General features: G+C 42.5%; 1 protein-coding gene across 1 annotated transcript in view; it reads right to left on the bottom strand.

Moving 5' to 3' along the window:
• Positions 1–21,966, bottom strand: part of VAV3 (vav guanine nucleotide exchange factor 3) — a 359,106-nt gene extending 337,140 nt beyond the window's left edge. The window contains exon 1 of the mRNA XM_032422283.1: positions 21,667–21,966. Coding sequence (XP_032278174.1) covers positions 21,667–21,870 — 204 coding nt within the window. The 5' untranslated portion in view covers positions 21,871–21,966. The remainder of the gene's footprint in view (positions 1–21,666) is intronic.
• Positions 21,967–27,728: the final 5,762 nt, after the last annotated feature.

The raw sequence follows: 27,728 nt of genomic DNA, 5'->3' as shown, positions 1-27,728 counted from the left end.
CACACACACACACACACACACACACAGTCCGGTCTTGGTCTGAGTTTCCCAGGGAAGCAGGTAGGAAACAAAAAGCTTGCATGGAGATATGTAGTTTGGGAAGTGATCTTAGAGCAGGAGTGAGGGAGCAGGGGGATGGAGATGGGGAAGAAGGGAAGGAAAATACAAGGATACATTCCTCAGCTGACCATTATTGAGACCAATGCTCAAGATCATTCAGCCTCCTAAGGAAACCAATGAAGAATGCCTCTAAGCTGTCCTCTCTGGATGAAAAGGGGGAATTTACCCCACTCTTCCCATCCCCCATTGGTCAAATGCAGCCAACCCCCTGTTGACTCAACACTTTCCAGTTGCACATACATGTCCAACAAGTTCCAAGCACCCCAGAGTAAGGAGCCCAGAATAAAAAGGCAAAGGTACAGAGTGTCCCCAGGCAAGGTACCCTCCAGGTGCACCTGTGAAGTTCATGGAAGCCTGCACAGAACTGGCCACTGCACCTGTGGCTAGAATAAGAGGCGAGACAGAGGATATAAGAGGTATCCAAATACAAAGTCCAACCGTATTAAAGGCCAAATTCATCCTCCCAAATTTCCCATTCTGTCCACTCCCACCTGGAGAAGTTCTTGATGCCTAGGTAATGTGGCAGGGGTTTCCATTGTTTGGGTTGTTTTTGGGCAGCTTCAAGCTATCAGAGAATGTAGTCCCTTTGGGGCCTCTGATACTGATTCAGCTTTATCTCCTGTCTTTTTGATATGCCCCCACTTCTAAGGAGCCACAGGTCACTGGTCCCCCACGTATCAAATTGAAAAGAAAAGTCAATCCTCAGGCCTTGGAGCACTACCTCAAGCAAAAGCCCTTCTGGAACTTGGCAAAATCAAGACCCACGTATATTTTTCCAAAGACACTGGTAGAAACTCCAGGGCATGGGGAGCCTGGGGGGGGTAAGTCATTAAGCTTCTGCCTTCGGCTCAGGTCATGATCCCAGGGTCTTGGGATCGATCCCTGCATGGGGCTCCCTGCTCAGCAGGAAGCCTGCTTCTCCCTCTCCCACTCCCCTTGCTTGTATTCCCTCTCTGTCTCTCTCTCTCTCTCTCTCTCTCAAATAAATAAAATCTTAAAAAAAAAAAAAGAAAAGAAAAAAGAAACTCCAGGGCATCTAAGAGATAGAGGGTCAACAAAAAAGAGCATGAACTTTTGCCAGGATGCCCATAATACTATGCCAAGGGGACAACTATCCATTGATAGATGAATGGATAAACAAAATGTGGTATATACACAATGGATTATTACTTAGCCTTAAAAAAGGAAATGCTACAACATGGATGGATTTTAAGGATATCATGCTAAGTGAAACCAGCCTGTCACAGAAGTACAAACATTGTATGATTCTACTTACATGAGGGACTCAAGAATAGTCAAATTCAGAGAGGCAGAAAATAAATGGTAGTTGCCAGGGGCTGGGGGGTTGAGGGGGGTTACTCTGTAATGGGTACAGAGGAGTTTCAATCAGGGAAGAAGAAAAAGTTCTGAGGATGGACGGTGGTTATGGTTGCACAACAATGTGAATATGTTCAATACCACAGAACTGTACAGTTAAATGGTAAAAATGGTAAGTTTGATGTCACTTATATTTTGCCACCAAAAAAACAACAACAACAAACAAACAAAGAAACACAAACCTCAGCTAGGGGACATCTCCAAGCAGGTTAATTTTGGCCCTGTGCACTTGCACGCTAGAGGGACAATCCAACAATGCACAGTGTCCTCTCTCTCAAAGAGTGGCACTGAGGTTTCACGGCCTTCTTCCAGATTTATTAGTTTGCAATGATGGCAGCCCCAGTCCGCTCAGGCCCTAACTAGGGAATCTTTCTTTCCACACCTGCATGTTCAAATCTTCTGATCTTCCAGCTCCTCCCTGAGCCCCATGTTCCTGGCACTCAGGTGCTGCATGTGCACTCTGCCTAGTAGATTCAGCATTTCCACAATCTTTCAGAAGCAGGAATTTTTAGTCTTGGGCCACACCATGTGTTGCAACCGCCTTTTCTGTGTACTTGCTGCGAGCTGTGAGGACGGCCTTCTAAAGGAAGACTATCCTTTCATCCTCACATTTGTTCTTTCTGAACAAGCAGATTCCAGATCTGTTCCTGAAGCCCATGTCCCTGGTGGCCTGGGAGGACCTACACCTCTGCATGGACAACTCCAGACACATAATTCCTGTACGTTTTTAGGACCAGGTCCTCAGTACCTTTCTTTTGCCAGAAGTTGGGCTTAACCCTTCACATTTAATTTGTCTCTGCCAATCCAAATTTCTTGAGAAAGACTGAGGCTCCCCTTCCTTCTCTTTCACCTCAGAGCAATCATAGTTGGGTGGAAATGAACAGCTAGCTTCCCGAGTTAGATAATCCCAGCCAGGATGTTATTCCCACCAGGCATCACCTAACCTGGAATGCACCCCATCTTTCCCAGGCCTCCCCTTGCAAGTCTACCTCCATGATGAACCTGGGCCCGAGCTTTCAGGGCACAGGTGATACCTGCTTGGCCAGTGACAGCAATTCATCACCTTGAAACTCCATAAACTCTTCAGTATTTTACGTTGATATCTCAGGGCTTTCCCTCTTAAATGCAAATTTTGTTACTGGTTGGTATTGCCACCCCAGGACCATCACCACAAGCCAGTAGGACAGAAAAACACTTCATACATAGAAGAAGGTGCCACATGTAAACACTTGCCAGGCTCTACAGTGAAAAGAAAGTCCCTTGCATTTCAACCTCTACTGGCCAAAATCTTGATGCATACACATGATGCAAGTTTCCAGCAGTTCCTACTTCAAGCTCTAGCTAAATCTTTAGAGGGGCACTTTGCAATCTCCTGGATTTTTTGGTGGAAAAAGTTCAGCTCTTTTGCTGTATTTCTATAAGCTCATTACCCTTTCTAAATAGTACTACTAGAGTGAATCTCCTTTCCTTTTTATATCTGTCCATCCTGGGTTAAGATCTCCTTTTCCTTTCATAGCTCATGTATCTGAACCTTTCTCTTAGCTTAGTCTTTTCAGTCTGCTCCTTTTCTGATAAGGCCAATAATTCTCCAAACCACTCTAGTTCCTCCTTGATTTCCTTTAAAGAAGGAAAAAAAAAAAAAAAAACCCACCTGATCTCTACTTAGTAATCATCTTAATGTTTGGATTTACAATTATTTCATGGACTCATTTTCCTATCTAAAACCAAGAACACAGTATATACTTCTTAACTAAGGAGGCTCCCATTCCTTTTGATTTTTTCATAATAAAATCTACAACTCTTCTATAGGTGAAGCCACAGTTCTAGGATCCAAAGGCCTGAACTTAGAGAAATCAACAGATCCAGAGCAAACATAATTCATGTTTTGGTATGGAGGAACTTCTGTTTAAGTATTAAAGTAATGCTTCTCTCCCCCTAGGCTGTATAGCTCTGATCCTTCAGCTGCTTGACCTTGAGACCAAGTCTCTCTGCGGAGAGGATGCTTTCTTGGTCTGCTTGTGGTGGGTCAGTTGAGGTTGGTTGTATGACCGGTGGTCTATAAAGATCTTAGATAAAGTACACAATTACATAAGATTCATCCCTCCAGGGCCTTCCTTTGGCCTGGAATAAAATTAACTTAATGTGGTAAAGCCAATTTCTCACTTCCTACCTTGGCCTAATTCACACAATTTCAAGGAGGAACCTCACACAACAGCATTCTCGAAACATTTTCACTTTTGCAATACAAAGTCCTGGCCAGCAGCTTTGGCTAAAACACATAAAAGCAGCAAATGCTAGTCCACCCCAAATGACTAAAAAGATCAACAGCTTCCTCAGCCTCACCCACAGCACCAATCCAAGTGGAACCCAAAGTTTAAGTGCCTCAGCCCACCCACAAAACCCAGCTAGGATCAGCGCACCCTGCACTTGCTAAGGCCTAAATGCCCATCACCAACAACGGTGCCTGGCTAAGCCACTTGCCTGTGGACTGGACCATATAACCTTCCCAGTCCCCAAAACTCAAAGTAATAAATGCTCCTCTTCCTACTGAGTGAGGAAGATCTTCAGTGCCTAATTAGAGCTTTGACTACAGTAGAGTTCAACAACTGTTTGAATAGATGAGTAGAAAAATGAACTCACCTTCTGAATGAACAAAGCACAGTTTTGAACTTGCAGAGGCTAACGATATAACACAAAATAAATGCAAACCAAAATGGCTGGAGTTCTCAAGGACCAGGAAATGTATCAGGCATAATCTAATCTTTTAGGAATGCTCATCTTCGTCATTAAGTCCTGCTGCAATTTGGGTTAAGATGATTCTCTGCTCAGCCTCCTGGACGGTTCAGGTAATGCTATTATAGGTCTTGGATGAAGAGTGTTGGCAAAGATGAAAGACTACTTGATGCTAAACTCTGCTTGCTACAAATATTTGCCCTCTTCTCTTCAGACTTGCCCTCATTAATATGGAAGATTATATAAGAAAAAAATAGGCAAGATCTAAAAAAAAAAGTAGGCAAGATCTAAATTACAAAACATATTTAGGTTTTTAAAAAGTCTTTGGAAAACACTTCGATATTTAAGTTCACAGAATAATTTGAAATCACAAAGGCTTTTAACAAATTATACCTAAAATTCTTCTTTCCTGTATTTATTGCTATTAAGTTATTATATACCTATTGCTAATAAGTTACTATTATATTTATTTATACATTCCCAAAGATTTATCGAGCACTATGTGCTGGTCCCCAAGAATTCAGCAGTGAATAAATGTAAGTGGGCTCTGCCATCATGAGGCTTAGGTGTAGCAGGAACATCAATCCCTAAAACAAATATTTCTAAGGATGATGAGTTGTATAAATGGAGAATTTAAAAACCAAGAAACAGACAAAATGGCAAGCTCCAAGTCTAGAGGAAAAAGATAGGGTGACAAATTCTGGGAATGGAAAAATATCCAACATGACTGCAGGAGAATGAGCAAGAGAAAAGGGAGTTGAAGCTGCAGAGGACAACAAGGTCAGATCTCAAAAGGCCTTCTTTACCCCCAGAGATGAGGAAACATTCTAAGTTATAAAAGGGTTCACATGATGGGGGTGGGCAGGTGTGTGTTAAGACTGAAGATGCAGTTGGGAGAATGCATTGGCATAAAGTAGAATATACACAATTCGGAGGCACTGGGCCAAGTGATGGGGTGGGGGGGAAGCACAGATGGCTTCAAGAAAGACAGTGAAGGCTGAGCAGTAAATACTTTGCACCAACTAAGTACTTGACACATATTGTGAGGTGGCTACTTGTATCCCATGTTACAGATGAAAAAACAAATCTAGTGAATTTGCTCAAAGTCACCCAGTAAACAAGAATCGAACCTAAATGATACCAAAACTTTAGAAATTTGCTCTTACGTCAATTAGAAATACTTTTCTGCAAACCATCAGGCAGCATATTAATAAGAGCTGCAAAATGTTTATAACTTTTGACCTAGAAGATTCACTTTGGAAAATACAGTTGAAAGTAACAATCCAAAGTTGGGGAATAATATGTACAAGGACATTTATAGTCATGCTACCTATAAAGGAATTGGAAGTAATCCAAGTGACTGAACAGTGAGCATATCAAGTGGACTATATTATTTTCACAGCTGCATACTATTCCATTATCACTTCCTACATGATCCTGAGAAAATTACTGAGTCTTTCCTAAAATTCTTCAGTTATAATAATTATGCTCCCTTGGTGAATCTCTCAAATCTCTAGGGAAACAAGCATTACTAATACTAACCATAATTGTATTTAGTGGAAGGACTGTTATCGCCACTTGCTGATTAAAGTTTACAATGTGCAAAGCTGAGAGGCTGGAACTTGTCATACATTATCTCATCTAATCCTCATGATGAACTACAGTATAGACAGTGTTATTCCCAGGAGGCCACTGAGGGACCAGAGAGAGAAGTGAAAGAGCCTACCCTAGATCATACAGCTTATTAGCACATCCAGAATTTTAACTGTAAAGCCTATGTTCTTGTCAGTATACAATGCCAACCCCTGGTGTTCAAGGAGAAAATGAAGGTTCAGAGAAACTAAGCCAACAGAGGCTCAGAGATCACAAAGCTCAATAGTGATAGAACCAGAATTTGAATGTAAGTCTCCCAAATACTGGTAGATTGTTTTCTCTTTTGTTCTATCACAGTTGTCAAATATGAAATCACCAACAGGTAGATAAAACTATATAAGTTAAATCACTTTTAAAGTCATAATATTCTTTAGATTCTATTAGCCTAAATAAAACAGTGGCAGAAAAAATACAACAGAAGAGAAAACTTGCCAAAGATCAACAGGATGTTATTCCAAAAGGACTATGGGAAAAGCCCTATATCATGGAAAGATTAGATGAGTTGGGAGAAGGAAAGTGTCCCAGTTATCACTAAGTGCCTACCATGCCCCCCAGGGCTATGCTAGACATTTTGCCTCTCTGAGCTCACTTGCTCTCCACAACACTATGCAGGAAGAATTATCCCTACTTCACAAGCAAGGAAACTAAGATGCTGAGAGACTAAGGGATTTGCCCGCAGGTGCTCATCTAGTGGGATGAGATTTGAACTCAGGCTGGTCTGGTGCTGAAGTCACGTTCTTTCAATATACCATGCCGCCTGCTGTTACAAGAAAACTGGCAGAGTATGAATTGTTTTTGCATCCTGTGATTAAGGTGAGGGACATAAAATCTGGCATTCTCGTTCAACCAATATTATAGTTGGTGGTAGGAATTCATTCAATAGTCATTCATTCATAGGAGCTCTCCGTCTATGCCAGGTACTAAGGTTAAAAACTCATGATTTTTGGAGAAATAACATAGGTTTTGGTGTTACCATAAATATTCATATTCTTGGGAATCTGAAACACTGTTATCTGGCTTAAAACAGCTAAACCTCAGCTATCTTAGGAACCGAGTAATTCTGGGCAGCTAAGTTTCTGGATGGTGGAGGTTTACTCCTTTAAGCAACAGATCTCTCATTTCACAGATGGTTTTATAATTGACCCTTGAACAACACAGGTTTGAACTACATGGGTCCATTTGTATGCAGATTTTTTAATACATATATGTACAGGACTTTATTTTCCTTCTGATTTTCTTAACATTTTTTTCCTCTAGCTTATTACTTTAAGAACACAGTATAATGCATATACAAAATATGTTAATCAACTGTTATTAGTAGGGCTTCTGATTAACAGCAGGCTATTAGCAGTTAAGTTTCTGGGAAGTCACAAGTTATACATAGATTTTCAACTGGACAGGGGGTCAGTAGCCCTAAGCCCTATGTTGTTCAAAAGGCCACTGTAATCATTTTTCAATGCTTTGTCAATTTTTCCAGGACTTTGAGCTCCAAAATCTGACACTTTGTAACCCTATTCCCACAGATTTCCCTATACTACTGTATCCAAGGGATGGATGGATGGAGGGAGGTAGAGAGTAAAGGAGAGAGGGCTGAAGGCAAGAGAGTAAGGCCTTTATAATAAGTACTTCACAGGAGAAATTCTGAACTCAATTATTTTCCAATCTTCCCAAATATTTTGTTGTTTTTGTTTTTAAGGATTAATATGATTTAAACTTCTCTTAAGGATCTGGGTCTTAAGTATTCTGTCATAAGAAAAGTAATGCACTGTGACTCAGGAAACCAAGTAACCTTGGGCAAATCACTGCATAATGAGGGCTCAGATTGCCCATTTTTAAAACCAAGGAGCTGAGCTAAAATTACCTCTAAGGTAATTTTCCAGCTCCAGAATTGTATAACTCTTTGAACAATACAATCAGTTGCTATACTGGTCCATTCAAAGAGGACTATCCTTCCCTAGAGCCCAGTGGAGTATGTTGGATCAGTTTGGCAGCATTTCTCCACAGTCCAAGATTAATATGGTTTTTGAGCTTTTGAGTCCATGGTTTATAGGGTTTGTTTTTTAACTACTGTCAATTTAACTTTCAGCTGTCCCTCTTTCTCATTTTAACTTGCAACCTGTAATCTCCCTGGATTTAAAAAACAGGCTTAAGGAACACTCAATAAATGAGTACCTACTAAGTGCCAAATACGGAATGTGCATTACTGCAGTTAATTTCATCCCTACAACGTTGCCAATAGATATTTTATAAATGTGGAAAACCAAGATCAGAGTGCCCAAGGTGCCCAAGATTATAAGTGGCATAGCTAGGATCCAAAGCCAGGTTGATGTATTCAAGGCCCAGGTGCTTTCAACTACACAATATTGCCTCATGAGTTTATGAGAATAGTGTGTAAATGAAATGTCCTTAGGTTTTAAGTCAGAATCTAGGAACTCTCTAATGGTTAGTGTAAATGAAGTTTAGCTTATTGCATTTACACAGAATATAAGAAATCTATTTTACCTCTTCTTTAGAGAGACGAGGGTATTATTTTACTATTATTAAATGCATTTCTTCATTTAGCTTATTTTACATAAAACACAGCAAGATAACTGCCAAATGGTCAAGCTTGCCAAATAGCTTAGGGCTAGCTAGGTAGGTGAAATTAATTTATATGCATCACTGAAACTGGTGAACCACTTATTAAACATGGAAGGGAAAAAATTAGATCCTTTACCAAATTTCTCATTACTCCTCGCTAAGGTCACTAAATGGAACTATATATCAAGATTGAGAATTCAATAAGGATTTAACTATCAAAGCCATCACATAAATACTCACAAGAGTCCAGCTTTTATCATTTTATTTATTTACAGGAATGAAACTGATGTTAACAACAATTATGACACATTCTCTCCTTAAATGGGGTCTCTGGAAGCACCCAGATCTTTCATGTTAGTGCTCATTCTGAACTCCAGAGATTTCCTGCTTCCTCCTCCCTGAGGATAAACTGCTGTATTCTACTGAACCCCCAAGTACAGTTTATGGGAAAACACAAGGTTCTATTTTCAAGTACGCCATCATCATAAATAATCTCAACTCAAGCATTTCTTGTGTGGCTGACTGTGGCCTAAGCTTACTAACTTCCTTTAGCCAACAAATGCTTTTTCATATTTGAAGGTCAAATGCCGGGGAATTTAATAATTTTCTGCCAAATCTACATTTTGGAGTATCACTATGAGAATTATCCTTTCTCTGCCAGGCAGAGCATACATAATTAAGGAAAAGTTGTCTTAACTGAATGACAACATTACCCACCCCCCCCCCCCCCCCCAAAAAAAAAAAAGCTTGCAAAAAACAGATGCTGTAAGCTGGCTGCAAAAGGAGACAGGCAACCTGAAAAAGGTGACTTGAGTTTCTGATTCATCGGTGGATGTTCACTCAAGCACACCACTGGCCTCTGGAGACCACAAAACCAAAAAGAGCACCTCTAGTGTACAGTGTCCAATTTCCCCAGAATCAAAGTTTTCATAACCCCTGGTCCTCTATGGGCCTCTAATTAAATATTCTCTTCCAAAAAAAAAAAAAAAAATATTCTCTTCAAGACCCAAAACTCTCCCCCAAGAAGGCAGCAAAAATGTGTGCATAAATGTAACTTGGAAAGTTTGGGACAGCTGCTACTCCTAGTAACAGTAACAGTGGTCACCAGTTGGGGGGTGGTTGGGACAGATGGAGGACAAGACTCAGGAGGACCGGGTGGTAACAATAAAAACCAAGTGAACCTGCAGGGACTGAGGGAAAGTTGGGGACTCAGTGTCTGAGATTTAGAGAGCTAGAGTCTGACTAGGGGAATAAGAAGCCAAGAGGGTGACAAGAGGCACGGCCGAGAGGTCATGAGCACCGGGGCCAGCTGCAGTGAAGCTGGGCAGTACACACAGGCTGGTGAGCGAGCTTCTCCAACAGCCCTCTCAGCTTGGAAGCAAGAGCAGGAAAGCCTGTGAGGAGGGCACGGCAGGGCCGGGGTGACCGGCCCAGCTGATGTCACAGAAGGTGAAGGGAACTGGTGATGAATGTGGAAAGTCTGACCACACATTCGAGCAGGACTCAGGAGTATGCAGCCAAGAAAGAATGGACCAAGGAAGAGGTATCAGTCGACAAAGAGCACAGGGAGGATAATGAACGGTTAGGTAGGTGTGAGGGAGTGAGTTGGCAAGTCAGGAGGTTAGAGGCAGAAAGAGAGCAGGCTTTGGACACTTCTGTAGATGCCCATTATGTAGTCTGAATCTCTCTATACGGTCTCTGCTCCCTTAGCATTTAACATATTCAAGAGAAAGGGCCATCATCTGATATTGCAGGCTCTGCACCAAAGTCCTAGAACTTAACATCTTCACACCAAATGCAAATGGTGCGGCCATATTCCAGTCTTAATGTTATGGAGGATATTTCATCACTGCTCAGAATAACTGTCCTGCTGGGGACATCACTGAGGTCTGAGTGTCTTTGCACATTCTTCATCTCACACACACTCTCCCCGCCCAGTTTCTTTCTCAAGCCTTCTTCCTCTCCTGTAACCACTCATGTCTCTTTCTGGTCTCATCTCGCTCACCCAGCTGCGTGCACTTTTGCACCTGCCTTGTAGCATCCAATGACTTACTTCCTTTCTGTATTCTTGCAAAAAGCTGACTGAGGTCAAATCTGCTTTCTCCCGGCCCCACAAAAGCAGAAAGTTCCTATAATTCATCTTGAGGACTCCAGTACCCTGCATATAGGAGATTCTAGACAAATGTCTATGGGAAGGACAGAAATACCTTGAGCCAGGCACACACATTCACACATCATACCCTGCACATGAGCAAAATTATAAGTGCACCCAAAAATGCATTACCCCCTACCAAACATTTGCCATGCTCATTCACTGTAATTATGGTCTCCCTTCCCCCCCTACCTTGGTTTTATAAAGGCATGCCTGAAGTAAAATCCATGCTGTGTAGACTAAAAGCCACACTGGACCAGGGACCGAGTTTTATTTACCTTTAGAATCCTCAGTATCCACTACAAAACCTAATATTTAGTAGACAAATTGATGGCTTAATCAATGAACTCATATGCACAAATTCCCGTAAAAACAGAACCAAACAGAAAGAAGAGCTAGGAAATTACCAAAACGCAAATAATCCATGAACTAGATCATCAGACTCTCAAGAAGGTGAAAACTGGTTTCATGAGTTTAGACATTTTTAGCTGAAATACAGTAAACTTCAGTGCAAGGTAATACAATGTCACTTTGCACTTGCAGGGCAGGCCTGGTTTCCCGAACATGTTCCCAGGCAGTTCCTCACGCAAGTCACCATCTAAGCACTCAGCTTGGTAGCAGGAATGATAAACTTCACAGCATTTGGAATTAGAACAATTGGACTCAAGTCCTGTCTTCACCACTTCCTGTCTGTGTGACCTTGAGCAAAGTCCTTCAGCCAGTGCACACCTCCATTTCCTTCTCTGTGGAGCAGTGATAAGATCTTGTTCTTCCTGGTTCTGAGACTCATGAGGATCAAGGATGTGGGAGAGGAGGAAGGAAATAAAATCTTGCTGAGTACCTACTATGCCCCAAGTGTTTTACAAAAATTATTTAATTCTCACCACAATCCTGCAAAGTAGGTTTTACGATCTCTTGCCTATGAGGAAATGGAGACTCAACAAGTAAAATAATTTTCCCAAAGTCATCAAGTTCTGTGCCAGAGCTGGGACTCAAACATCTCTGTCTTATCCCAAAGCTCTCTTCATGAAACCATAATGCCTTCTTAATGAGCTCTAAATATGCATTAAAAATTTTAGCTGCTATTCAGCATATTACTGCTATGTCAGTGTTTGCTCTTATTGCTGTAAGTGTGGAAGACAGAGACAAAGAGAAGCAGCTATTTGGTAACGTCACATGTCAGAGACAGAGCTGCACCTCTCAGGTCCCCGGACTCCTGGCCTGAAGCCTTTTCATTAAACCATATTGCCCCATGCTCCCAGGAAAAGGCTGCTGACATTAGTGGGCACAGAGGCAAGATGCTTGTTTATTCAAGCCAGCTGTTACTGATCTATTTTAAGACAAGTACTTTGAAAATCATGGAAGGTGAGTATCAAGTGTTTCATTGACTATTCCATATTAATTGACCCTTTAGAGAACTCCCATGTGAGCAGCATATCCTGCTGGCTTCCTGTTAAGCAAGCAATTCAAAGGATGACTACAATTCTTGCAACACGTATTTTGAAAGCACAGATAGCAGCACAAAATTCTAAAATCATTTTCTATGAAAATCAAAAGTATCTACTTCTTTGCTGTTCATGGTTCTGTCCACTAAATGCTTAAAGACCGGGGAAAGGCAAAATGCAAACTTGTGACTGCCCTTCACACAATGCAGGATCTATGTTAATGGGGCGGGGGGTATAATATTCTAAGTAACATTCTAAATAATAGGTGTCCATGCATTTACAAGAAGAATTGCTATAATACAGAAAGGGAAAAAAAAAAAAACCAACCATTTGAAAGCCTATTTACAACAATGATGTTCCTGCTACCCAGAGAAATGTAGGCACTCCTGACCCCACTAGGGAATAGAGCATAAAAACCATGCACTCAGGACCAGGTGTTACCAGGCACAGTATTAAAAGGCCAAAAAGGACCAGCTACTCTTATTCTCCTGCTCTCTCATTAACTTTCCTCAGTTTTTCTACCTGATTTTATTTCCTTTCCCCATCATAAACCTGTCAGAGGTCTATCTCCCTTTTTACACTGCATAAGATAAATGTGTATAAAATAATCCAGGTGATACATTCAATACCCTGAAACCAAAATTATTACTCAGTAACTAGTATGGAGGATTAGTGATAACCACAAAACCAATCTGAGAACATTCCTCTAAAGCAAAGGCTATAAGAGAAATACAATGGGGGAAAAAAAATTCACAATTCACATTCAGATGTGCCAAAAGCCTTGCTGAAGAAACTCCGTTTGCTTTAAACATTCTAATTCTAATCTTAGCTCCACCCTGAACTATTCGTTAATACAAATCCTAGACTCTTCTTAGCCTTGGAGAGTAGCTATCACATGAGGATAACTAACAGTGACTGTTTCATGGTAGTGTGACAAGGAAAATTCATGGAAAGTGTTAACCCTCCACCCTGTAGGTTTCTGCAGAAGTAGTAGTAATCATCATAGTAAAAATCATTAACACTTGAGTATTTGTTACGTGCCAATCACAGAGCTAATTCATTCCTTCAGTCCTCACAGCCACCCTAAGGGGTAGGTCCTTTTATTATGCCTATTTTAGATAAAAGGAAGAACAACAAATGGTTCTAGACACTTTCTGATAGTCACTCAGGTGGTTAAGTGGTAAAGTAATATTATCTATTATTCATAATGCCACCCAATCAACAGATGTTTTTGATTTTTAATGACAGTGCCAAGTACATCTTATTAAAATCTAGAGAGGTTTGAAAAGGTAGTAAACAAAGTCATCATTTCCCATCCATCCATGAATTTAGTTTCTGCCTATTTATGTGTATTATGTATGAGTCTTGGTGTCAATTTCTAGAGATGTATATAAATAAACAAGCCTATGGCAGCCTCAAGCAGGTCACAGCCTGGAAGGGACACAAAGTATTGTGAAAACGGTGCAAAGAATGTCGTGCTCTGCCTATGTACACTACACGGTGTGGCACAAGGCAGTAAGTGATCAGCCAGGGTGACTTTTTTTAATTAACATATGATGTATTATTTGTTTCAGGGGTACAGGTCTGTGATTCAACATTCTTACACAATTCACAACGCTCACCATAGCACATACCCTCCCCAATGTCCATCACCCAGCCACCCCAACCCTCCCATCCCCCACCACGCCAGCAACGCTCAGTTTGTTTCCTGAGGTTAAGAGTCTCTTAGGGTTTGTCTCCTTCTCTGGTTTCATCTTATTTCATTTTTTCCTCTCTTCCCCTATGATTCTTGGCCTTGTTTCTTAAATTCTACATATCAGTGAGATCATATGATAATTGTCTTTCCCTGATTGACTTATTTCGCTTAGCGTAATACCCTCTAGTTCCATCCACATCGTTGCAAATGACAAGATTTCATTTGTTTGATGGCTGTGTAATATTCCATACACACACACATATATATACATACACATACCACATCTTCCTTATCCATTCATCTGTCAATGGACATCTAGGCTCTTTCCATAGTTTCAGCCAGGGTGACTCTTGAACGGACTCTTCAATCACACAGATAAAGGCATTTCAAGCACAGAAGTGGGCACATGCAATAACATGGACATTTAACAGCACAGTTCATTTGAGAAGCCACAAAAAGTTCAGGAGCACAGAGTGAAAGAAAGCTTTGAGAGGTGGAGCAGACACCTCTAGCCAACTAGACAACAGGTCCTTGTACGCTTATGAAGGAATCTGGATTTTATCCCACTGTCCATAAGGAACCCCTGAACAGTTATAAGGAGGTTGACTGGCCACTTGCTCCAGCAGTTCAGGTAACCCTTAGGAATCCTCACTCTCCATCACACCCAATGTTCAAGCAAGCCTTTGTGGCTCTACCTTGAAAATATATCCTGAATCAAATGAGGGAACTAACAGCATTTGTGCATTCAAATGGTAAGTTCCAGAAGAAAACAGATGATGCAGGAAAGCATGGGGATAGAGCGACAAAGGGACTGGCCTTCACTAGGAGCACTGATAATCCACCCATAGAACAGGAGAGAAAGCATCGTCTATGGGCACAGATGCAAGAAGGTGAGAATTTGAGGAAGCTCTCCTGATTGTGTTTTCTCAGCAGAATAGGAAGCAAGGTCAACTAGATGAGAGGAAAGAACAGAGACAAAGGTGAATGAGATTTAACAAGAAAAGGTACCAGGGAGGTGGGAGGATGGGCAAAATGGGTGAAGGGCAGTGGGAGATACGGGCTGGCACTTATGGAATACGTCACAGGGATGAGATGAAAGGTACAGCATAGGGAATATAATCAATGGCACTGTAATAATGTTGTATAGTGACAGATCGTAGCTACACTTGTGGTGAGCATAGCATAACGTATAGACTTGTCCAATTACTGTTATACACCTGAAACTAATGCAACATTGTGTGTCAACTACAATTTAAAAAAAGAAAAGATACAAGTAGTCATCTGGGAGAGTCAGAAAGTAAATGGGCAGTTCTCAAACCTTTTGGTCTCAGGATCTTGTTACACTCTTAAAATAATTGAGAAAAAAATAATTATTGAGAACCCCCAGCAGCTTATGTTCATGGGGGTTAGATCTATCAACATTTAACATACTAGTAGTCTCAACTGAGAAATCTTTAAAATATCTACAAGCACATAATCCATGGTCCATCACAGCAATGACATCAGGATCATGCAGCCTTTAGAAAACTCCACTACACACTTGTGAGAAAATTAAAGAAAAGGCAAATAATGTCTTAATTATTATAAAAAAAGATTTTTGGCCTTATGGAACTCCTAAAGGTATCTATCTCTGGACCTCTGCCAGGAGTCCCCAGACCACACTTTGAGAACATCTGGTCTAGAGAAATGGAATCAGATGGCTGGGTAGCCTAGAGTGCCCACTGAGGTTAGGGATCATGAATTTAAAGTAAGAATAGTCTGAGTGTCCTAGGTTTTTCTCCATCAGACCCAGCAGCCAAGTTGCAGGCAGGAGTAAGTGGAGAGTTCAATTTAACCAGCGTTGCACTTTATTCAAATGAGTTTCACAAATCAAGAGGAGCTGAATTATCATGACTGCAGTATTTAAGCTAAGGAGGAAGGAAATGAAGACATAAAGGCAGTGAAGAGGTGGTAGGACCAAGAGTTCAAAAGATTGTTGGAGTTCAGGTATTAGAATGAGCCAGAAAGAAAAGAATAATAAGCGAATAGGATGCTTGACACTGAGAATATGGAGGGTAACTACTAATAGCTTCAAACTCCACAGCTAAAACTGAAGGTGCTCCCTTTCCCTCTGAAATCTGCACCTCCTCTGTATTGCCTCCCCTTCCAAGTGCCCCCATCACCCAAGCCTGAAACACAGGCTCATTCTAGATACTCCTGGCTCTCACTGCATTGAAGAGGCCCCAAAGCCTTGTCCGTTCCAACTCTCCATCACATCCATCTTTTTGTCCTTCTCTATCCTTCCTGTCCCACCCCTTTCTCTGGCATGGCATTCACTGGCTGCCTCCTCCCCAACTGAACTTCAGCAGCAGGTTTGCTCACGCCCAGCTCTGCCCCATCAAGCTCATCCTTCCCTCTGCTTTTGGGGGGGGGGGGGGGTAGTGGCTTTGCACAATGAAGTCTGATCATGTGATTTTCACCACCCCATCCGTGAAATGATGGCACCAATAGAGGCGGAGGTGCCAAACAGGCAGGTATAGGCTATTGGTACGAATTTGGGATCCATCGAGGTATGAAAAGCAGGTAACGTTACAGTGACATGAGAAGACACAGGAAAGAGAATACGAACAAAGACAATGAAGGAGGCAATTCAAATTTCTATGGAATGTTTAAAGAGAAACCAGCAAAGGAAACAGGAAGGGATAGTAAAAGCAATGAGAGAATGAGGAATGTGTAGGGTAGTAGGAATCAAGGGAGAATTTCAGAAGGAACAGAAAAGGCCATGTCAAATGCCATAGAGAGTTTAAGAAAAATAATTCTGAAAAGGGTCTATTGTATTTGAAAGTTAGGAAATTGGTATCCATACTGAATCAAACCTGTCTGCATTACAAACATGATATAATTTTCCCCCATCAACAAAACAAAACACACACACACACACACTTTCCCATTTCCCTCACCCTGGCAGCCATGGGACTGCACCTCACCAATAATGTCTCAGCACTTTACCCTTTATCCCAGGCTCTGGTTCCTGGAGAGTCCAGGTTAAGCCATCAAGTATGCCTACAGAACAAGTGCTTAAGATGCCTTAATAGGACTTAACTCCTTTACATGAAAAGATCTCAACTGGTATGAAGTTTAACATTATGCTGACAGATTATCCAAGAGAATAATCTCACAAATGGCTAAGAGGTTACTGACTTCTGAGAAGACTGAATAGTGACATTATTTTGAACTAAAACTAACTGTGCACACCACTCTTTTTGGACAATGACTGCCTTTTCACCTCCCTGCAGTATAACCCAGTCATTTTCACACACCACCACCTTGTTTGGGGGGCAGGGAGTGCAGGCATGTATTGGAACACCCACCTTAAGGCTAAAACTAATATAATCATAGCTTTTAAAACCATGTACAGTTATGTATAATGAAAATAAAGTTCTCCCATTTTTTTCAACCTTTTTTTGACAAAGTAGTAACAGCATCAAAGCCCAACTTCGTGTTAGTAGCTTGGAAGGAAATCCTGGGGATAATAGTGATATACACTTTTAGAACTGCTGCATCACCAACACTTGCTGCTCAGAGTCAAAAACATGGAAATCAATGACAGAGGAAACGGCATGAGAAGAGGGGCAATCTGAGTGAAAAGTTTTAGGAACACATTAAATTTATTTTGTATTTTCTTATACTTATTTTTTCCACACATACATGTACAAGACTGCCATATGATAAAATTTGTCTAAAACTAAAAGAGCTCTTTTAATAAGTATAAAATTAAAATTCTATTGGATAAGAAAACAACCCTCTAGATCTCTGGGAGTATTGTTGCTGTGGTGGTGGTTACTGGAAAAGAAAAGAGAGGGATACTTGTATAGCTCTCGGTATTGATCCTCTCCACCTACCTGCTCTTCTCCAATGGGGTGTTTGCCCATCACACACCAAATCTGTTTCTGTCAAATCGCCAAAAAATTTCATTTTTGACAGTCCATCCTCCATCCTTGTCTTACTAGATCTATCAGCAGCATCTGACATGTCCGCTCACTCTATCTCCCAGGAACACTTTATTCACTTGGTCTCCTGAAGCCACACTCCGATGATTTCCCTCCTGCCTCATGGCTATTTCCTCTCAGCTCCTTTATAGGTTCTCACCCTTCTACCCTTGGCATGTGGGCAGGCCCAATGGCTCACTCCTTTGACCTTTTCTTTCTACACTACTCCCTACGTGATATCATCCTGTCTCATGATTTTACATACCACCTATACCCTGCGGACTCCAAAATTCACATCTATATCCCCAACTTCACCACTGCCTGCTCAGCATCTCCACCTAGATGTCTACAGGGCGTTTCAAACATAACTGGCTCCAGACCTCCCTGCCCCCTTCAGACATCCGCTGAAAGCTATCCTTGCTCCGGTTTTCCCTCATCTCAATGAGGGCAACTCCATCTTTCCAATTTCTCAGGCCAAAATTTTAGACTCACTCTTGGCTCCTCTCTTCCCATATACCTAATCTGGCTCCATCAATAAACTCCTGCTGACTCTCCCTTCAAAACATATGCAGAACTGAACTATTTCTCACCATCTGCCCTGCTATCGCTCTGGCCAGAGCTGCCATCATCTCTTGCTGGGGTGACTGTATTAGCCTGTTTCCATTCTTGCTGTTCTACAGTCTACTCTCGGCACACAGCCAGAGTGACCCTGTTGAGAAGGTAAGTCAGGTCAGGGGACTTCCCATTTCACTCAGAGTGGAAAGTCCAAGTCCTTACAAGGACACATTAGTCTTAAAAATCTGGCTGCCATTTTCTCTCTGACCTCATCATGACCACTCTTGCCCACACTCACTCTCCTCCAGCCACAAAGGCTTTGCTATTCCTCCAGGATACCCATCATTTAATTGGCCTCAGGACCTTTGTACTTGGTACTCCCTCTGCCAGCAATACTCTTTCAAACATCCATATTCCTGCATTCCCTTACTCTCTTCAGGTCCCTACTCAATTGTCACCTCCTCAGAGAAGCCCTTCTTGACTACCTTCTATGAAATCGAATCACATTTTGCTCTAGTCCCTTACTGGGTTGAAATCTCTTCATAGGACATATACATGTAGTCATTTCTTTATTGTCCATCTCCCCCACTAAAATATAAATTCTTTTAGGGCAGGAATTTTGTTGCCTTTGTTTATTGCTCCAAGCCAGTATCTACAACAGTGCCTGGCACACAGAGCCAGATATTTGTTGAAAGAACCCTGAAAGCCTGAATTCACTTTAAGACAATTCAAAGTTTACCTATACCATACACAGTGGTCAGTAAATTCATAAGGTGTATTACTCTCATCCCAGGACATAAAGAAAAATTTTCCATTTCCAAATAGTAAGATTAAGATAATGTCATTGATAGATCTACGGTTGGTTACAGGCTTTCACGGAGACCTTCTTAACCACTAAAAATGACATCAAGGCTACAACCCATGCCCTTCTTAATTACTCTTAATATGACAGCAGGAAAAAAAATGTTTTAAGTAATTTTACTAATAGTGAACACCTATTAAGTGCTGGGCACTGTAGGCATGTTAAATAGGTCACCTAAATGAAATCATTAATAAGTGTCATTTAAGGATTTAGTGACAATCTGTATAACTCATCTGTCTAGCACTCAGTTGTTCAGCAACCTTCTCTCTCTGCAATGTGGTCAAGAACCACTTCACTTCACTTTTGCAAGAAGCCCTCGCTCACAGTACATTACAGAGAAAAAAGCATTGAATTTGGAACCAGAAATCTCAGGACTGGACAGGCTTAAGATTCCAAAAGCAAAATAGCCTAAGGAAAGTCATTCAGCTGTTTATCTCCTCATAAGCTAGTGGCTTATCTGATAGCACAGTGTAATAATTCCTTTAGGGCAAGGATCCTGATGTGTTCACTGCAGTACCCCAGCAGGGAATCGAGTTCTTAGAGAATCATATGTGCTCCATTTTCATTAATGATGCTTATAATGATGCTCCTCAGTGATCAAAAAGACTAAATTACATTGGCTATATTCAACAAAGCACAAACACGTTTGAAAAGATTCTCACCCACTGTTAACATTCAAATAAAGGTTAGAAGAATAAAAGAGGAAGATCCTCAGCTGTCCAGAAAAATTGATTATTGAGAATTTATTGAACAACCCCTGAGGGTTCCAGGAAACTGAAGTTTCAGGAAGTGCACACAATACTGCATTCCCTGCTGGAGGGCCAAAGCATCCTGATCCACACTGCCTCCTGAGTCTGTAAGCCAGGTGGAAAATGGTGATCTGTAAACTCACAACCAACTGCTCCCTACAGAACTTTGCTCAGAACAGCAGCTTCCAGCTTAATGGAAATGTCTGTTAAACCCCTTAACAGGGGGCGCCTGGCTGGCTCAGTCAGTTAAGTGTCTGCCTTCAGCTCAGGTCATGATTCCAGGGTTCTGGGATCAAGTCTCACGTCTTCTGGCTCCCTGCTTAGTGGGGAGTCTGCTTCTCCCTCTCCTTCTCCACCTGCTTGTGCTGTTTCTCTGTCTCTCTCTCAAATAAAATTTCAAAAAAAAAAAAAAAACAAACCCTTAACAGGATATCCAGAATTGAGACAACTCTGAACAGGTCCACAGATTTGGCACTCATCACCCAGGATTATGGGAAAGTATGAAATAATTTACCTCACTTCTAAAATCATATAGTTCTCACCACTTACAAGCCCGTTCTGTCTGGGGGACTGCTGACCAGCTGACTGAAAGCAGATAGGCTAGGCAAGGGATGCAGCATTTGGGGTGCAGAGGGACCCTGGTGAAACACTGATGTGAAGAAGAGATGAATGTGTGTGCTCTAACTTTAAATACATAATTATTCAATTTTATGAAGTCAGTTCCATTGTAAAAGGCTGCCAAGTAGTTGAGGCTCTATCATTCAAGATTAGTGATAAAATATGTCTTGGAGGGGACCCCTCCTCCCTTTTAAGTTGAAAGTGATTTTTTAATATTACAAAGAGAAAATAGATGTGCTGACTGGTGTTTAAGATCTTTCTGAGTGGAAACTTTCTGGCAGGACCACGAAACTACTATTCCTCTGAGCCGTGACTTCTGAGTTGACTCTAGGATGCACACAGCCTTCCAGAATTGTTGGGTTTTTGTTTTTGTAACCCCTCGAAGAGGCACCTCTAGGCAAGGCTACAGGAGCCAAGAGGGCACCACACCACCTGAGCAAGCCCTGAATGAAGGAAAGCACAATCTCTAGCGAAACTTCTTGCTTCCTGTCGCTGCTGAGAGAGGTTAGACTCCCTCCTTCTCACATGGCTTAAGAAGAGCTGTAAACACAGCCTAGCTCGGCAGCTGGCCACAAGCTCGAGGGGCTTTCGGGGACAACCGCTGCATGGTGCTCCCTTTTCCTCCCTTTGACCAGTGGCATTCCTGTACAGATAACGGTACCGGAACGCCCTCCACTTCCTAGAGTCATCATTTACGTTACGGTTCCTCTTTCAAGAAAACATGGGGACGAAACGCAAAGCAAAAGAACAGACTAAAAGCAAAATCACCCCATCATCTCCGTTTATCCCTCACCATTGTTATTGTAAAAGAGCTGGATCAGATTCCTTTTGTTGCCCTACACACACACAAACGCACAAAAGTAGGTGAAGGGCACCCTAAGACCGTTGTTTTTTGTTTTTTTTCCCGCCTCACAGAAAGCCTTTACGAAACCCTCATACCATCTCCGGACGCAGGACTTCAACATTCTGCTAAAGACCTAAACCACCTAAACCATTCCAAGCCAAGGTACGAAAAGCCGAAGCGGTCCCCAAAGCAGAAGGCTGGGAGGCAGGGCAAGCTGAGCGCACCTAGATGTTTGCATTTACACAAAGAAATTAGCCGGATGATTAATGGGAGATGCCGGCTGGAGGCGGAGGCGCCCGCGCCGGCTCCCTTACCTGGGACATCTGCGGCCTCAGGTTGATCTCCTTCAGGTTGATGGAGTGCGCCCGGAGATTGTTGAGTAGCTGGCAGAGCAGGACTCCATCGCGGAGGGTCTGCGCCAGGTCGAACACCTGCGCCGAGTCCCAGGTCACCCGGTGGTTGGCGGGCAGCACCTTGCAATGGATGAGCCACTGCGCGCACTGCTTCCACGGCTCCATGCCCGACGGCTCCGGGACGCGGCCCGGCCGGGAAAGGCTGCGAGGATGCGGCTGCCGCCGCCGCCGCCGCGGTTCCTCCACGCCCCGCCGACGCCAGCCGCGGCCGGCCCCTGCCCTGCGGGGGTGCGGGGGAGCGGGCGCCGCGCCCGGCGGTTCGGGGGCTCCGCGCGGGGCTCGGGTCCTGTTCCGGCCCGGCTCCTCCTCCGCCCGGCCGCCGCTGCAGCGAGTCCCGCGCGCTCTCCGTGCGCCCCGGCCGGCTCGGCGGCGGCGGCGCACAGGCTTCCGACTCGCGAGCCCGGCGCCCGGCGACTGAGCATGCCCAGCGCGCCGGCCGGTCTCGCTGCCGTCTGCGAGTCCCCAGAGGCGCGGTGGGAGAGCGCCGCCGCCCCGGCCTGGGGTCGGTGCCCGGGGCGGGGGAGCCTAGCGCCCCCGCCCACCTCGAGCCCGCAGGTTTGCGGAGGGTCCACCCCCCCACCCCACCGCGGGCGTCTGGGGATTTTCCCTCGGGACGGTCTCCGCTTTGGGGAAAGTGGGGCTGAACGCTGTAATACAGAGGGCCTCCTACTGGGACCCCCACCCCCACCCCGATGGCGACTGCAATTTCTTAAAGGGTCCGAGGGGAGCGAAAGATTAATTGGGGCACCAGGACTCCCTGAAGAAATGAAAAAAGGGCCCAGAGCATCTTGAGAACACCGTGCTGAAACTTTTAGAGATCGTCACCCCTCACCCCTTCCCGTTCTAGCCCCTAAATTCTCTTCCTGCAGATAATTCCTGTCTCCAAGTTAGTTGCTGGTAAGAATGTTCTGGCACCTTAAAAGTGTGTGTGGAGACGCCTGCGGAAACCTACCCCTAACCCCCAGCCTATTTCGACGCCAGGTGTTTTTCACTTAGAGACGGTTTCCCTCTCAGCCCGGTAACTGCTCATCGCCGCCGCAGTCCTGACGCTCTTCTGACCGCACCGAAAGCAGCGGGGGAGAAATAAGCCGGCGAGACGCCCTCGGAGCGCAGGCGGCCACCCGCGCATGCGCCGGTGACCCGGGACCAGGTTGGAGAGCAATTAGCGTCGGTCCTCAGCTGCGCGGGTCGGGCCCAGCTCTGGGACCCTTAGAGAAGTTGGAACATAACCCCAGATCTCAGAGCTGACTGAAGCAGCGCATTAACATTTCCTACAACCTCTGGGGACTCCAGATTGGGCCGCTTTTACTCCCACTGCCCCTCAAAACCAAAAACAATGTTTAAACTATTCATGGCAAGATACTACCACATTGAACTCCTACTGTTCTGTATAAATGTGGTCGTGGCTCGCCCTTTCCAGATGTATCCTTTTAAATTTTGAAAATAAAAAGTGGGGTTTTAGATTTTTTTATTACACTTCCGTAGCTCAAATTTTCTATGACGAACCATATTTTTGAGAAAGAAGGTGGAAAAAAAAATTTTAAGCATATCTGATCTGTTAAGGACAAGGACTGTGCCTTTTTCCATTAGTCTGTGAAAATCGGAGCACACGGTGTACGCTGAGCGTTAAACAATAAATCCAGCCGGAGGATTTCCTTTCCTCACATGCATCCTTCCCCAGCAATTTCCCCTTGTGTTCAATCCAGATTACAAGAATTGCACCGTTTCCTAAACTTTGGCAAATAAATCATACTAAACTTTACATATTTTTAGAAACAAAATCCAACACATCTGAATCACCAGGTAATACATGATCCTGAAGAGAAATTAAATTGGAAAAGAAATTGCAATTTAAAAAACATAACTAGAAGTATAAATTCCATTTCAGGTAGCATTAGATCATCCTTGGGTTTTGTAGAACATTTCCAAAACCCAGGTAACATACACTATACCAAGAGGCAGAGCTGGGTTTAGGGCTTGAGCTTGGCCAGTTTCTAGCAACATGACCTTGAGAAAATTGCATAACGCAATTAACCTTCAGTTTCCACATATGTAAAATGGGAAAAATAATCCGTCGTAGTGTTGTCGTCAGGATCAAATGATACAATACCTTGCTTTTCAAAATGCCGTCTGTGGACCAGCAGCACCACCCAAGAGCTTGTTAGAAGTGTAGACTCTGAAGCTCTGCCCCCAGACTGAATGAATCAGAGTCTACCTTTTAACAAGATCCCCAGGTGACACGTATTTATGCTAAAGTCTGAGAAGCACTGATATGATGCATAAAACGTGGTGCCTAACAGTAAGAGCTCCATAACATTAACCAATAGCTTTTGGTTCACAAAAAGGCAGCAGTGACCAAACAAATTCTTTTTATTTTTTTTACAATCCATATATATTGTAATATATATACTATTACTTCAAAACATAATACTTCTCAAATACAGTGAAATAGAGAGCGGAGAGAAGGTCAAGAGGAAAAGCTATGGAAGGCCTAGAAGGGGGCTGGTAGAAGTGCAAGGTTCTTCAAGTAAACAAGGAGCTAAGTGGCAAAATGTGAGTCATGTGGAACTCATTAAAGTGTCAGAAATTGGGCAACAACAAAAATGGGCTTTTTTGAGCTGTCAGAAGTTGTTTTCTTTTAAAATCTTACTACCTAGTGACAATGACCAGCTAGGTGATAAGGATCAAATTCTGTCAGTGGCAACGCCTTGCTAGTGCTCGGCGTGTTCCCATGAAGGCCATTCTTGTACGGGGGACTTGGGATTTAGGACTCAGTGGACCCACTGCCCTGAGACCTATATTAGCTCCTGAGGCACACCCGCACTCTGCCTCTTACCCAATGCCAGGCCCTCTATTGGGCGGTTGACAAACATTAACTGCAAGGTAGAAGATGTTCGCCTTTCCTAACAGATGAAGAAATAATTTCAAAGGCAGTAAGCACCCCCTTCTTCTGGGTTACGAAGCTCTCACAACAGGGTGTGAGTGTGATTGGTCTCCACATCTGTGCTGTTTTCTATGCAAAGCTGCTCCCCATTATAATAATTACTTTCACGAGTTTAATTACTGGTTTAAATCTCTCCCCGCTAGACTGAAACACCTTGAAGGCAAGGATGGTAACTTATTCATCTTCAAATTCCTAGAACCAACCTTGGTGATTGGCACGCCATAAGCATTCAATAAATATTAGTTGAGTAAGTGAGTAATGAATGAACAAATGAGCTATGTTGCCTCTTCCTATTCTCTCTGCCCTCTCTTCCAGGTAGTGAAAAGATCAGGAAGCACTCACGGTGTTACTGTCAAGCCACATGAGGAGAAGGGCCGCTCCTTCCTGTGTGTCTTGTGAGCCTTTCGGGGCCCTCCAGCGTATCAGGCGCCCTCACTCCTCCCTTGCACTGCTCTGTAGTTTGGAGCTTTGCCTCAGCCCTATGTAGGGTAACAATGGGAAACAGTATGGGTGGTATCTGAGCTTCAGGAAGCAGGAAAGACAAGAAAGCAGTAGATGATGGGTATCACACACTAGGTCTCTTTCCATGTTCAAAATTACACCATAATCAGAAAATAAGGATTCAAGAATTCACTAGGTTATGCCTCAGTCCTAATGTACCAAAGGACGTTAGGAGATGAAAGCCACATAAATTCATTTCTTGCTATACAATCTGTGCCGTCACTCAATCCTCACCAGTTTTTTTCTTTTTATTATTTCAACTGTTAAGGTTACAAAAGCACTAATATCCATCTACCACCAAGAAATTCAGAAACCCAAATTTCTTATTCTGTATTTATTTTATGTCACAGAGGTGAATCATTGATGCTATAAAGCATATCAAAGATAAATCTATTCATGAAAGCATTACAAACACAAAAACATAAATATTGTGGACTGCAAACTGAAATCCAGGCTCTTGGTTAGGTTAATTTTCTTCAACTACAATCAAATGTAGTTTGGTTTCACAACCATTAGGGATACAGGCTTTAAGTTTCCAGTAATTTGATACTGTTTTAAAAATAAATACCAGAGAAACACTGTAAAGATAGGATGGGTTAGAGCGGGATTTCTATAGCAATATTCTTTCAATAGATGTGAACGTTATTTATTCAAATCAGTGTGAATCACTGTGAATTTAAATATTTTTAGGTATAACTGAGCAAGATCTCATTAGGACCACAGGATTTTCTTTTCTCTTCTGACATGTTTAAGCCCTGATAAAAATAATAACAACAACAGCAATGATGATGATGATGGCCCTTATTCAAATTACCACTTAGCATCTAACAAAAGAAATTTACTTGCGATAATTTATGACACAAACAGCCTCCATAGTAGCAGCCTAAAAAGGAGCATAAGAACATGACCCGAAGTCTATGTGTTACAAGGGATGGACTAATAAAATACTAATTAGCTAACTAATGTCCAAATAAATGAAAAGATAAGTGTTCCTACTCTCTCTCCGCTGTGGATACACACACACACAATGAAGCTCCAAAGGTTTAATTCACCAAATTAACCGTACCTCAGCTGGATCTTCTGAGAGTCTGGTTCAAATTAAACATGCTGCAGCCCTCAGGCCCTGGTTAGTCATTAGTCTGCTCTCAAACATTAGCAGTAATATATGTACACATTAAGTTTTAAATATGACTGAGAAGGTTGGACTTGCAGGGAAAAGCTAAATAGCTAAATAACTGTGTATTTCTGTAAGCAACTAAGGGCCTTGATCTAATTTGAGGAACATTTCTATTTTATTTGCATGTTGATATAAATAAATAGTCAAAGAGAGAGCTCTTCATACTGAGATGGTGAATATTAAAATCCAATGTGGGAAGTACGTGGTGTCCCTGTTTCCACAAAATCCTATGCATATCATAATCTTAATACTGATTTCCTTGTAGAATTATTATCTCCTGAAATGTCTGGCATCACAACTACCACCACCTGCCTTCAACTCTACCCTGCCCCTCCCGTGAGCTCCTTGGGAACAGGGACTATATCTAATTCATGTCATATCTCCAATGCCTAGCACCTAGTAGGGGATGGACAGATGCACAAATGCATGGGTGGGTGGATGGATGGGTGGGTGGATGGGTGGATGGATGAGTGGATGGATGGATGGGCATGTGGATGGATAAATAAAATGAATAGGATGTAAACCACATGACTATAGTAATTCTGAGAAGGGAGAACAACAAGGCTAAAGTTCCATTTACTATTTCTACGTGTCACCCAGATGTATTCGAGCCACCAACAGTATCCTTGGGAAAATAAAGCAATATTGCTGGACTGATTGGCTTTACCCACATGAAGAGACTCCAGGAGTACTAGAGAGTGCCCCTGTTCCCCCATCCCAAAACAAACAAAAAACCTATTTCATTTATTTTTGCTTGAATGTCTTTTGACAACTAAAACCCATTATCACACCTTTAGGAACTACCTGAGAGAGCTAACATATTTGGTTATGCCTGAGATCAGATCACAGCTACTATTTATTGAGTTCTTATGAGCACTGACAGCTAGCTATTGAAGTACGTGCTTTCTATGCTTTGTTTTATTTGGTTCTCATAATCTCTCTAAGGTAGGTACTATTATTTCCCTCATTTTATAGATGAAGAAACGAAGACTCAGAAAGCTCAACTCTCTTGCCTAAATTCAAGCAGCCAGTAAATGGCAGAACCCACATGGGAGCCCCAACACTGCGATGCCAAGATCCACACGTATCACAATGATGCCACTCTGCCGCCCTGGAGATAGAAAATACAGAGAGATTCCCAAGAGCAGACTCCAAAAAGATGGCTTTATACATAGCCAAGTTTGAATCCTCCACACCTATGCAAACTTAGTCATTAAGAACAGTTTCAGTATTTACATAAATGAAATTTCCCTCTATTGCTATTCAAATATCAGGAAAAGAATCGAAATCTGCTTGGTAATGTGAAGTTGTTTTAATTCTTTATTTGTATTTTATAAATAT

This window comes from Phoca vitulina, unplaced genomic scaffold (assembly GCF_004348235.1).
Source record: "Phoca vitulina isolate PV1807 unplaced genomic scaffold, GSC_HSeal_1.0 scaffold2, whole genome shotgun sequence".
Taxonomy (NCBI): domain Eukaryota; kingdom Metazoa; phylum Chordata; class Mammalia; order Carnivora; family Phocidae; genus Phoca; species Phoca vitulina.
Note: the sequence above shows the minus strand (reverse complement) of the source record. Positions and strands in the feature narration are given on the sequence as shown.